The 12,847-nt window shown below is 42.7% G+C and overlaps 1 protein-coding gene across 1 annotated transcript; it reads left to right on the top strand.

The window, feature by feature from the left end:
• The first annotated feature begins 1,066 nt into the window (after window positions 1-1,066).
• PLBD2 (phospholipase B domain containing 2) lies at window positions 1,067-12,847 on the top strand. The gene is made up of 12 exons (XM_078595840.1): window positions 1,067-1,483; window positions 2,421-2,514; window positions 3,689-3,847; window positions 4,884-4,984; window positions 6,099-6,349; window positions 6,837-6,931; window positions 7,415-7,575; window positions 9,029-9,124; window positions 9,536-9,607; window positions 10,211-10,363; window positions 10,992-11,154; window positions 11,867-12,847. The coding sequence occupies exons 1-12, from the start codon at window positions 1,278-1,280 to the stop codon at window positions 12,047-12,049; spliced, it is 1,734 nt and encodes a 577-aa protein (XP_078451966.1). The 5' UTR covers window positions 1,067-1,277; the 3' UTR covers window positions 12,050-12,847.

Genomic DNA, 12,847 nt, shown 5'->3' with positions numbered 1-12,847 from the left:
ATTACAGTGGATATCTATATTATTGGCTGGGTTATTCACAGTTCATTAACATGTACGTTATGTATGTACATCCTTCCGTTTGCATCACAGTGAAGTGATGCAGGAATGTTCGGTTACGCATAAACGTACACATAAACAACTCGCTCACAGCACTTGGCCCATCAGTCTTTTGAATGCTATGAAGGATATTTGTATTTTGTGTGTAACCGTGTGGGGGGTGAGCGGTGGCGCTGTGGTCAGGGCAATCAAAGACAAAAGAGGCAAACATCAAGAGAGAGGTCGCGTAGAGACAAGGAAACAGATAGACAAAGAAACGGAGTAATTTTTTTAGAGATATGGAGACGTAAACACATAGACTGGGAGATTATAGAAAGAGCAATGATGACAGACTCAGAGAGATACTGTGCGTTAACTTGGTACAACCACATGCGTTCGGGGCTAATCCGACTGCGACGTGGGTCACCGCGATGCCTTCAATCGAAGCCGGTAGTATTACATCTTGACACCGTCACGTCGAAGCGCGAGGCCCCCCATAGCGCGGGCCCGGGGCGGTCACCCTGATTCGCCATACCCTGGGGACGGCTCTGCTGATGAGTCATGATGAGGAGGAAACCGGTCGATATAGTTCTCTCTCTCTCTATCACTGCCGCACGTCAGCCAGTCGCTCACGTCGGCCTGAAACGAACCCGATGGTAACCTGATACAAAAAAGTATATTACAGTTCTTCAGGAACTGTTGATGTTTTTTTGCATCGTGCACAGAGGGTGAATATGCATGCTGCATGACAAGCCACTCCGTTGAGCCATCATTTGTGACCAGGTCGCTTCTAAAAAAAGAGGCTAATAAGCTCAGTGCGCTGTACCTGGTAAAATACAAAATAAACAAAGTGATTTGCTTACCTTTACTACACTTTGCCCTCCTATCGTGTTTTTGTTTGTCTCGTTTGTTGCTCCAGCCGTCTGACCCCGTGCCTCTACTTGACATCTGTGAAATAAAAAAAGAGCTTCACAGTTCATCGGATTCCTCCTCCTCCTCGTGCTGCTGCTGCGGTCGAAGTCGAGATCGCGAACAGTCACGAGGGGCGTGACGCGTCTCGGTCACGTGACCGCAGTGAGGCTCAGCGAGAGGAAGCGAGAGACGAGAGTGGCGGTGTTTGTGTTGGTGGTGTAAAGGAGGTCTCATAGTGTTGTTGTTGTTGGGGATCCCTCTCCTCACTCGCCTCCCGTCTCCTCGCTGACAGCCACGGGAGACAACAGCGAGGGGACACGCGGAGAGTCATGGGGCACGCGGCGCGGATGATGGAGTTTGTGGCTGCGGCGGTGGTGGTGGTGCTGCTCGTGGCGGTGGATGTGAGCGGGGCCGCGGTGACCCCCGAGCTCGCCTCGGCTGTGTGGGACTCCCAGCGCGGCCTCGCCGTGGTACGAGGCATCGATCCGGGGGCCCTGGCCTGGGCCAACTTCACTGACAGAATCTCCAGCACGGGGTGCGTGTGGCCTCATCACCATCAACAACATCGACACTGACATCATTTAGTCCATTACCGTCAGAGTCACCACCACGCATATCATTTTTGTAGCCGTCATCAACAATACCATCAACATCACTCATCATTGATACCGTCATTACAGCCATCGGCACACACATCACGATTGCAACTACATATACTCACAAACATTACCATCATCATTGTTACAAGTTTGACCAATACAGCCGTTATCATCAACGTCGTCATTATCATACAAGACACATGGATTTATATTACGTCTAAAATATACCGTATCTTAATACGCTGTGCAAAACGTTCAGAGATGGGCACCATTAGGAAAGGAAACCGTCAGAGACAATGAGGAAGCTCAGCCATCAAGCATCACGTGGTCACCAACACCATCATAAGCACGAGGCATTATGACAGCTACTTGACTCTCATCAGCATAGCCATCATAAGTCATTATCTTAATCATTGTCGTCACTATTGTCATCATCATTGAAATGTCGTGTGATATTGTAAATACTCGACATTGATATGAATTATGCACGGTTTAACCACACACCTGTTAATCAGTGGATGTTTCTCAGCTCTCAACTCCAAAGTGCAGAGTCGAGCCAACTCATCATACCTGAAAAGTCGATACAATATCACTTTGTGGGTAGTCAAGTGGTGGGCTTATGAAGAGTCTGCCGCCTGCCAAGAGAATGTGGAATTGTCACCACTGGCTGAGGGCCACGAAGATTCGCACCACTTATCATTTGTCTGAGTGGACACGCTGCAAATATTTGAACAATTCCAAGGCAATAGACCAAACGGGCAGGATTTGATAAGTAAGAATTGCTGACAGTGATGTCTTCAGCTGTTAACATTTACAGGACAGACTGCAGTTTAAGCGAGATCACGCGGCTCTTCTTTGATCTTTGTTTTGCAGCTGGTCTCACCTGACTCTTGCCACAAATGAGAAGTATGACGACGCCTTACAAGCCTACGCTGCCGGTGTGCTGGAGGCCAACGTGACGAGCAAGGTCCAGCACGTACACAATATACAAAGACCCTCTCATCATACTACAGACTGTGCAAGTTCTGTTCTTATCAGGAACTAACTTTAGGCTGAACCATCGTAGGGGAGGCACACAACTGGCTCAGATATCACTTGTGACTAATGTTAGCCATATCCGGGAATCTAACTGAGTGAAGTGCTTGAACCACTACACCACCGCTCCCCACACGTACACACATGGGTGCACAAACAGACCAAAGACCGATGCTCATGGATTCACACTCGCCTTATCTGCCTGCATGCAATATTCATATCATAGTATTTGCCCCCTTTTTATATGTGTGCACCAAATAGCAAATTTACTTTCAAACTGGGAATACAGCTGAGTAGCCTGGGGTTTTAAGGAGGAATTGGAAAAGCCCATTGACTCGTGAAGCAAACTCCCAGCCTTCCTGATCGTCTCTCTGCCCTCACATCTCTGTGCTGTGATTGTCTCCACCTCTCTCCATGTGGTTTGGTGCTCATAGCAGACTTTCTGTGGTTTATGTGGTTTATAACATTACATGTCATATTCTGCAGTAGGAATTGCATATTTATGATACAAATGGTTTACTTCAATGTAGATTATTTGACCTGTTTTGGTTCGAACATTCCATCAACTGCATCAATTTAAAGATCGCACTCACTATCTTAAAGCTCCTCCATGGACTCGTCTTGCTACTTTCCTCTTATCTCACTCTACTCCTCACCATGCACCTTTTGCTGAATCAACCGTGGCTTTCTGTAGAAGCCCTCACTCAACTTTCACTCAGTGAAAGGTCACTCATTCTTATTTGCTGACCCAAATAACTCCCTTCCCAAAACCATCAGTGCTGTCAACTCCCCGCCCCTGGTCCAAGTCCAGGCTTAAGGCTATTTTTCCTCTGCCTATAACTGACTGCTCCTCTATATACAGTAATGTGCTCCCTATTTCTGTACACGGTCTTGAGATGTAGTCATATTTTTTATGCTATATAAATCCAAATTGTATTCTCTTTATAAGGATTCCACTGTATTATGTTTATAATTATGATGCAGGTCATAGACTTCAATTCCGCTTTCGAAACAAATTACTCCATGACATTTGGCAGCTTTTGACATGTACTTGTTAAATATATAACTTGCGTGCGTGTGCATGGTCGGTTGAATGGATGCTGCAGTACATTAAGCTGCAATGGCAGAACACGATGGAAGGATATTGTGCCAAGGGCCCGCAGGAGTCAGCCTACTGTGGCAGGCTGGAGGGCTTCCTCAAGGACAACCTCGACTGGATGAATGCACAGATCGAAGCAGAGCCAGAGAATCCACTTTGGCACCAGGTGATGTTTGTGAAATGTAGTGATGTTAAATACACTGCAGTTATCATGGCTGTACTATGAGTGGGACTCTTATGAGGTACAATAGAAAATGGTTTATGTTTTCACGCATCAAATTTAAATAATGTTCAATAGAAGGCATGCTTCTGTAAAAATGACACGTGTACTTATTCATCTGCAACGCAGACCTGGGGACTTGATGAGATAGCTTACCATACTTCACCATGCTGCTCAGTGTGAGTTGCTGCAGAGTGTGTCCAGGACTAGTTCATATGTCTCGAGCCATCGGGTTCATAGTGCAGTGCACTAGCCAATGCATCACCACTTAATCCTCTTTTATTCATCACTTTTTTGTGACTTTAATTGCATTGATAATTTGCTACTAATTAAAATTGTTTTTACAATGTGAGCAAATATATTTTGTTGGTAAAAAATTTATTTTATATTTTAAAACATTACCCTAAATTGGATCGTCCGTTTACATTTGTTTAGTGTGATTTACAGTTGAAACCACTACACGTGTGTAGTGTGATTAATAGTTGACACACCACTACACGTGTGAACAATGAACGCGTACAAGCCAGGCAGTTGGATAATGTTAGAGATGTAACAAAACTATTCACCAGTTAATCAGTCAGATTAAATAACATTTGTTACCGATTTTGACACGTATTCAGGAGACTCAACATATTTAATCTAGTTATGAACTTATGATACTGGGGAATATGAACCGATAGTTTAGAAATGATTTTACCGTGATGTCATCAATGTGCCACCTTGTTGCCTGACAAGTTGAGAGCTCACATACACGGTGACATATTGCTTAATTCACCAACCGTGCCTTACAGCCACTGGATTACAGGCATCTGCCATCATATTCCCAGCTTGGAATAAGGGTTTAGTTCGCACATTTGTTTACAGGAGTAATTCTTCATGCAGTCACTTACCAGGTTGTACATTCAGCTTCTGTCAATCACCCTAGTATTACTCATATACACCTTGGTACTGCCCTGTCCCTTGTCATTACTTATGTTCCCAGGTGCGGCTGGCCTTACTGCAGTTCAAGGGCATCGAGGATGGCATGAGTGGGAATATCGCCCTCCCCACCGGGAGAATAGACATCTCTCCCTTTGGATTCTAGTATGTAAACTCATCCGGCGATATAGCCATTCCTGAATTCATCTCTTTCTTGGACTACACTCAACCAAAGCCTTTCCAGGGTAGATGGCCGCATTGCGTAGAAACATGCATAGCTACTTCGAGAATACTACAGATGCTTTGCTCCTACATCTTGGAAAAAAAATATTCTTCCTCTGGTCCTGCTGCAGGAGTCTTCATGCACTGGAAATAAAGGCTGCTTGAACAAGCAAAATAAATCACCTACCCTGACTTAGTTTGGCCAGCTTACTGAATGAAGCTCTTTAGGATAGTAAGGTTGATGACAGGCACTTTCACCTTCTTTGAGCTATAGCATAGAGGTGGGATCAGTCATCTAGACTGGATAAACAAACTGGCCTGGCTATCTTAGGTTTACCAAACATTGAATTTGTGGCCATCAACCCACAAGAGGTACTGGGACTCAATACTGATGCATACGGTTTTTTTTTATTCACCTACATATCGACCACACAATCACACTGTCTTCAATAGAGATTGTGACCTTTCTCCCACTCACGTGTTCTTACAAAATATTGTCAAAGTGATATTAATAAGTTAATTCAGACAATGCGAGTTGGTTACTAACCTAAGACAATTATATGTTTCATCGTCTTGGTTCTGAGGACGGCTGCTTGCGTTGTGGCCGAAACGTCATGAGAATTTTTTTATTATGTTTTATTTTTATAATTTTATTATTTTCCTTCTACGTGACTTTACCGAAAGAACCAAGAAGATGAATCCCTGCAGTCACGAAAGCTTTAAATCGAAAATCAAAATTATATGTTTATTAAACTATAAGCATTTACATATGTTTTACAATCACTGCTGCACACATTTTAAAATGGAATGAGGCATTAAGAGATATGAGAATCAGAATCTTTATTTAGACTACTGGAAGAATCCAGTGAGCTATGAAGCTCTTTTTCACGGATGTTGAGTAGTAGTCCATTATACTGACGCAGTTATGTTGGTTTTAAATCAAAATGTGTTTTTACTGAATTATGGTATTCAGGTGAACATGGTAAGCATGTGAATATGGTATTGACGGGAATATTTTGAAACATTTAAACTATTGTATTTGTTTTTGTCCATACAGCTTGGGCCAAATTGCCACCGATTTGGGAGATTTGGAGCAAGTTCTCAACAAGACTGCCGCGACGCAGAATCCTGCCTCTGGAATGGAATATGAGCGTCGTGGTCCAGTGGGGAAGGGCCACTGCTCCGCCCTGATCAGGCTACTGCCAGACGGACAGGACTTGCTGACGTCACATGTGACTTGGGGGGCCTACCAGAGCATGCTGAGGATCGTTAAGAATTACCAACTTGCGTTTCACACTACACCCAAGGGTACGCATGCGTGGACACGCACATGTATAGTTGCAAACGTATCTCGGTAAACTTTGTTTAGAGAGCATAATTGAAAGTAAGACGTGCCATGATTTTATGCCACGTCTTGTGTGTGTACTTAATTAAATATTGGGGTGACTCTCATCTTTATTGATGGGCATGAGCCAGTAGTGGACATTCCCAATTCCCATAACACGGGCCAGAATGTATATAGTTTCTTCACAGTTGATTACCACAAAGATTTTAACTCGCCATCTTCCAATTTTGTTGCATGTTCTAACAACAGCTGTGGTCATACAAATGTGAGTTCACTCTACATTGAGAGATTTTGTACCAGTCACTTTTTTTTGCAGAACTCATAGTGGTCTGTATTACATTTTCCGTCTAACAAATAAACATTGATTTATTTAAAAAATTGGAATCTTGCATTCCTGTCGTGTTAAGCAAGTTTTCAGCTGATTTGGGCCTCTCTCTGATACCGTTTCAGGTCAGCAGGTGATCCCTGGCCACGAGCAAGCCTTCAGCTCCTACCCTGGTGTCACCTTCTCCATCGATGATTTTTACATCCTAAGCAGTGGACTGGTGTGTGCCTCTAGACATTCACATGTACAGATATATGCCAGTAAATATTTGACATGGCGACCTTTCCAGTGTATGCTGGGTATCTGTAAGAACTACTGAAAAGTCGGACATATATGGAGAGGTGCATAGCCACATGTAGAAGCGTGCATGCATATTAGTATGTAGGGTTTATCCGGTTTTTCCCTCCACATTATAAATATGGGTTTAGAGTATTTGGCTGCTATAAATTACCACGTGATAAGCCACTTCGTTGAGTTATAATTTGTGGCGAGGTTGCTTCTAAAACATAACTATATAGCTCAGTGGGCCCTACCTGGTAAAATAAAAAATTGTTCAATCAGTATGCACATGCATTCGCAGCATATTAAAGGTACCTTTTTAAACGTTTTGCTTGGATTTTTGCTGTAAGTATCCACTTATTGTTATCTATTAAAGGTCTGCGGGTAATTCACAGTATAGTTCCACACGTGTTCACGTGCGCAGGTTGTGCTGGAGACTACTATTGAAAACAACAACCCTGAGCTGTGGCACCTAGTCCAGCCAAAGGGGCAACTTTTGGAGTGGTTGCGTAACGTGGTGGCCAACCGACTGGCGACGTCTGGCCAACATTGGGCAGAAACATTCAGACAGCACAATAGCGGCACGTAAGTGAATGCACTGAAACATGTCTACATGTGTGTATTTAGTAGAGGCAAGGTTGTGCACATTAGTGCACTGCATTAGGCTTCAGAAGTGGCTTGGTGATTTAAGAGTTGGAGCACTGAGCCGGTACTGCTGAAATCGAGTGTTGAAATCCGTGCAGCCACTTGCAATTACACCTGGAATGGAATATTTTCCTGGAATGTTACGGTAGCAATTCTAAAGGAGCATTCTGATAATTGGGAACATTCTGAAACATAATTCTTAAGATGAAAGTTGTCTGTCTGGTGTATGGGCCCATATTTGTTAGCAGTCCTGAGCCATTGGAAATTCCATAGTCCCATGGAGGTGATCAGTCTCTTCATAGGACAACTGCTTTTGACTTCCCATGAAGTAGGTTGAGTCATCCTCCTACTGAGATTTTAACTCTTAAACATCGTTTTGAAACAAGTGTGTTGCAGCAACACCTGGATGAATTCCGATGTATTTGTGTATTAAATGTAGCATAAACATATAAACAATGGCTCTATTTTAAACGTTATCTTTTTGAAAGTTGGATAAGAGACTCATGTAATGATTTCATTATGGCATTCATTGTGTATATACGTCGCAACGTATAAACTGCTGTGAGCATATACCATGTTAAAAGGTCTTCAGATGTATTTCATACTTATCACAAAAATGCTGAGCTCCATTGAAACACAATACGTGTAATAAAATGTTTATATGCCCGTTTCATTACAGAATTCAATTGAAAACTATTGTAAATCATCCAATTAATGTGGCGTGTTTTATAATGTTGGTACAGTAATTTGAACACAGTAAAGCATGTAATGAGGTTCCTTGTGGCATGCTATTAAATCACTAATATACAAGCCGCCCTCCGTTATCTCAATTTGATTTACCAAACGCTATCAAAAATGTAATATGTTTTATAGACACGACTGTATGTTTCAATCTGTAAATGAGCACTTGGAAAAACTGTAATGTTAATTCACGGTGTTTCCAAGCGCACACAGGGAGTGGGTTATCATTTATATACGAGCCTGGCGTGTACTTGATTCTGGTAAGAACCACGTACTAGTCGCAGGACCGTGAATGGCTGTGAATAATTAAAGTCAAACAAGCAATGGGGCTGCATTCGCCACCACTGGCAGGCCAGAACAGGTGGCGGTGAGTGACGTTCCACAGTGGTACTCCTTTAGATGGCCCCAAAGACTTGGGCTTCATTGATTCCCAGTCGGAGTTAAATTTGTAACATTACACATGCACGTCTTGCGGACAGAGCTAACGATTCAGATATAAATGCTTGTGTCAAATATTCAGCCAGGCCTTAGCAAAGACTGAAAATCGACTGTTCTAGTCTCATGTCAGGCTGTTGGAACAAAAGTGTTTGAGTCTTTTAATCCATTTTGCACAACTACAGAGCATTGATTATGATATATTATTGTTTTTCAGGTACAACAATGAGTGGATGGTTGTTGACTACAAGCGTTTTGCTACTGGATCATCAAAATCGAGAAGTGGAATCTTGACCGTACTTGAACAGATGCCGTCAGTAACCTTTTATTTATGTTTACTCAAACCAGTGCTACGCTTGTCTTATGGGGACTGGCCCCTGCCATGAGAAGTAGAATTTCCACAGTGGCTAGGGCCACCAAGATATATTTTAACCACCTCTTTGCTCTTTTGCTTTGAGAGATGTTTTTTTCAATTGACAAATACATAAGGGGATTAAATAATAGCACGCCGTTTATCCTCACTTTGAACCCGGCTCAGAGCCATAGCCCTTTCTCTCGAATGGAAATGCACTGGAGAATATTCCATGCCATCTCGACTTTGCTTTAATAGCACCCAGGCAATATTCCTGTCAAGGCAAGATGGATGAACATATTCTAAGTCATTGTGCTGAATACCAAAGCCTCGCACATAATCCTGTATGATCTGCATGTGTGTGCTCCACAGGGGCCTGGTGGTGTCATCAGACCTGACGGATGTCCTTTACAAAGAACAATACTGGGCTAGCTACAACATCCCGTGAGCACACGCTGGGCATACCATAACCCGCCCTCTTTCTGGCCGGATATAGAGTACAGAGCTACTGCTTAAATGCTTCATTATGCATGGATTTTCTTAATACCTTACGTAATTTTAAGATCTACGAAACTTTCGTTGTCATGATAATTTTTGCTAGTATATGCCTTTAATCTGGAGTTTTGGTGGTGGGGTTGATGGATCATGTAGAGTTTGGTGTGTATGTGAGACAACAACCTGCAGGGATTTGAGGTGATCTGAAGATGGCAGGACAGCAATTACATTAGAAGGCAATATTGAATGTATGCGATTGCACCTCATATAACAATGTAAAAATATAATGAGGGGGCTGCATATTGAGAGGTACCAAAAGAGGAGTTTCTTTGTAAGTGTTGTGATGCATGCATGTAATACAGTGCTTTAGAGGCAGAATCGTTAATTTTATAGTATTAAGCACCGCTCTGCGTATTAATACATTTTTCCATAATGTACCTTAACATACGTCATCGCTAGTTTTAAGCTTTTGATGGATAATCTTAAAAAAAAAATTGTCTAGGTACTGGGTAACTACACTGAGAAGCTAATTGATTTCAATTACATTTGCAGCTACTTCCAGAAGATCTGGAATGTGTCTGATCAGCAGGCCTTGGTGGACAAGTTCGGAGACTGGTTTGACCATGACCGCTGCCCACGTGCTCAGATTTTCCGCCGAGATGTCCACACAGTCACCGACCTTCCCTCCATGGTGCACCTCATGAGGTGGGGGTTTCGAAGACGACGCGGGCGTACTCGTATTTAGTGACTCAGCTCCTGCTCGACATAGAGCGCCGAGTCATCATCACCAAAATCATCCTGGGTGTAAATCTCGGAAGTCACCAACATTCTCAAGTGTAGAATTTGATGGTCTTAGCCTTGTGTTGCCGTCAGCAGTGACTACATAACAAAATACATGAATGAATATACATGTTCCACTGAATTTCACCTACCTTAGAGGTTTTCAAAATGTTTTGACCCAAGATCATCTTTCAAGCAGCTGACTACATCACAAAGTGGGGATAGGTAGGGATAAAATAAATAGGATGATCTACAAGTCGGACTTTACCTCGGCATCCGTTGTCGAGTAAGCAAGGTCTATTCAAGTGACTCAACAAGAGATATGGGAAAACGGATTGGAGATGTAGAAAGGAAAAAAACTAAGAAATAACCATCCTAAGTGGGTGTTGTAAATTACTTTGGCCGGTGATGTTGGCCAAGACGGAGGATACAAACTATGGATTACATTCAGCATTGTAGAAAAACCAAGGAAGCTGTGATTTACAGGAGCAAGGTGTCATCTGAATCTGTTTTTGTTCGTGTGTGCATGTGTATTTATGCATGTTGTTTGCAGGTACAACAACTTCATGAATGACCCACTGTCGGCGTGCAAGGGCTGTGTGCCGGGACAGAACGCAGAGTTTGCCATAGCAGCGCGCTGTGACCTGAACCCAGCCAATGGAACCTATCCCTGTGACATGTTGCAACAGCGCAGCCATGGGGCCACTGACATGAAGGTCAGTGGAATACCGCTCTCTTCCAGATAACGTATGCATTCAGTCGGTGGGATAGAGCACTGAATGTCATTAGTATGTCCTTAACTTATTGTAATTAACTTAAATACCGCATATACAATACGAGATATACAGAATACATTTAATTAAGTTTCTGATCTAAAATTTGCAGGAACTCAAAATATATCAAAACATATAAAAGTATGTAAAATATTCCTTGAGTTACTGTTGTAAAATTGTCGGAAATTTTAGTTTGGAAAATTAATAGCATTCACCGTTTTTAAACCGCACACGTTTATTAATTAGAAACTGTAATCTTCAGTTTAACACGGAGGCTTTCGCGACCAATATTCATAATAAAGCTTTTTGGGTTAGATCGCACAAGTATAAATGTTGTGTCGTAACCTTCCACCACCTGACACAGCCAATTAGTAAGGGATTTGTCACGTAAACAAAATGCCAATTAGTTACTACTTCAGCCCACCGGTGTGTTAAAGAGTAAATCCACATCATTTCCAATTTGAGTACGACGTTTCGCTAGTAATTACATCCAGCATCATCGGGCAAAACGATCTAACCCAAAAACCTTTATTTTGAACTGTAATCTTGCATAGTTTGCTGCACAATAGCTCTACATATAGTCTTGTTTTTCATTCGACATGCTTGTAATGTGTTGAGCAAGCAATGTGCTAACATGCAATACTTCTGTTTGCAGATCACGAGCAAGGCGATGGTGCCACGGCTGGAAATGGTGGCCCAGAGTGGTCCCACATGGGACCAGCAGCCTCCCTTCCAGTGGAGCAAGTCTCCCTTCCCCAGCCTCTCCCATGTTGGGCAGCCAGACCTGTGGTCCTTCTTACCTGAGCACATCAGCTGGCGCAAACACTCAGGCCAATAAGAGCATTGTTGCCAGATTAGAGTAAATTCTTACTCTGCAGATTAAAACTAGTTTCTTTGTTTTCAATTTGGATTTACGGAATTCACAATGTTTGGATTTTAAGAATTTGATTCTGGTTTTTGGGCCAGTGCAAGCAGGTGTGGTCTTAAGGTATACACATCTTTAGGGATCAGGCTGGTAGTATCATCATGGTCAGAGCAAAAACAGCCAGGGATCTTATATTCTTTTCTAATCCATGTCTGTAATGATCGTAAGTGTCTTTGTTAGTAAAAGTTGAGTCATCTGTAAACCCATAAACATGAAGCGAAAGTAAACGAAAACAGTACCAGCCGTGTAACTACGTTGCTGCACGAGTGACGTTTCTTCTGGAGTATAAAAAGCAGCCGTAACAACAGGGCCAGTGTAGGCCACCAGGTGGCAGGCACAGATCACAACTGACCCTTGTAACTCAGCCAACCATATCAAACTTGAATTCCCTCCCATTTTCTATTGTCTATTTCTCACAATTATTATACCAAAAATATAATGACGCATTCATAGTCTTCATCTTTATTTTGAGGTGTAAGTCATTGCAGTCTTTTTTATACTTTATATCAGTGTTCTTCACTAATTTTCAGAGGGGGGGCCACATTTGAAACCATTGGGGTATGACAGAACGATGATGATGGGGGGTGTTTTCACATGTTGTGTATTGTCGGGAGCTGCACGTCAGGGGCCGCTAGTCGCCCGCGGGCCTTGCAATGAAGAAGAACACTGCTTTAGATAAAGTCATTGTGAGGAATCACTGCCCAAACTAGA

This window comes from Lampetra planeri, chromosome 7 (genome assembly GCF_965212315.1).
Source record: "Lampetra planeri chromosome 7, kcLamPlan1.2.h2, whole genome shotgun sequence".
In the NCBI taxonomy this organism is placed as follows: domain Eukaryota; kingdom Metazoa; phylum Chordata; class Hyperoartia; order Petromyzontiformes; family Petromyzontidae; genus Lampetra; species Lampetra planeri.
The sequence above is the reverse complement of the archived record's forward strand: the minus strand, read 5'-3'. Positions and strand labels throughout refer to the sequence as shown.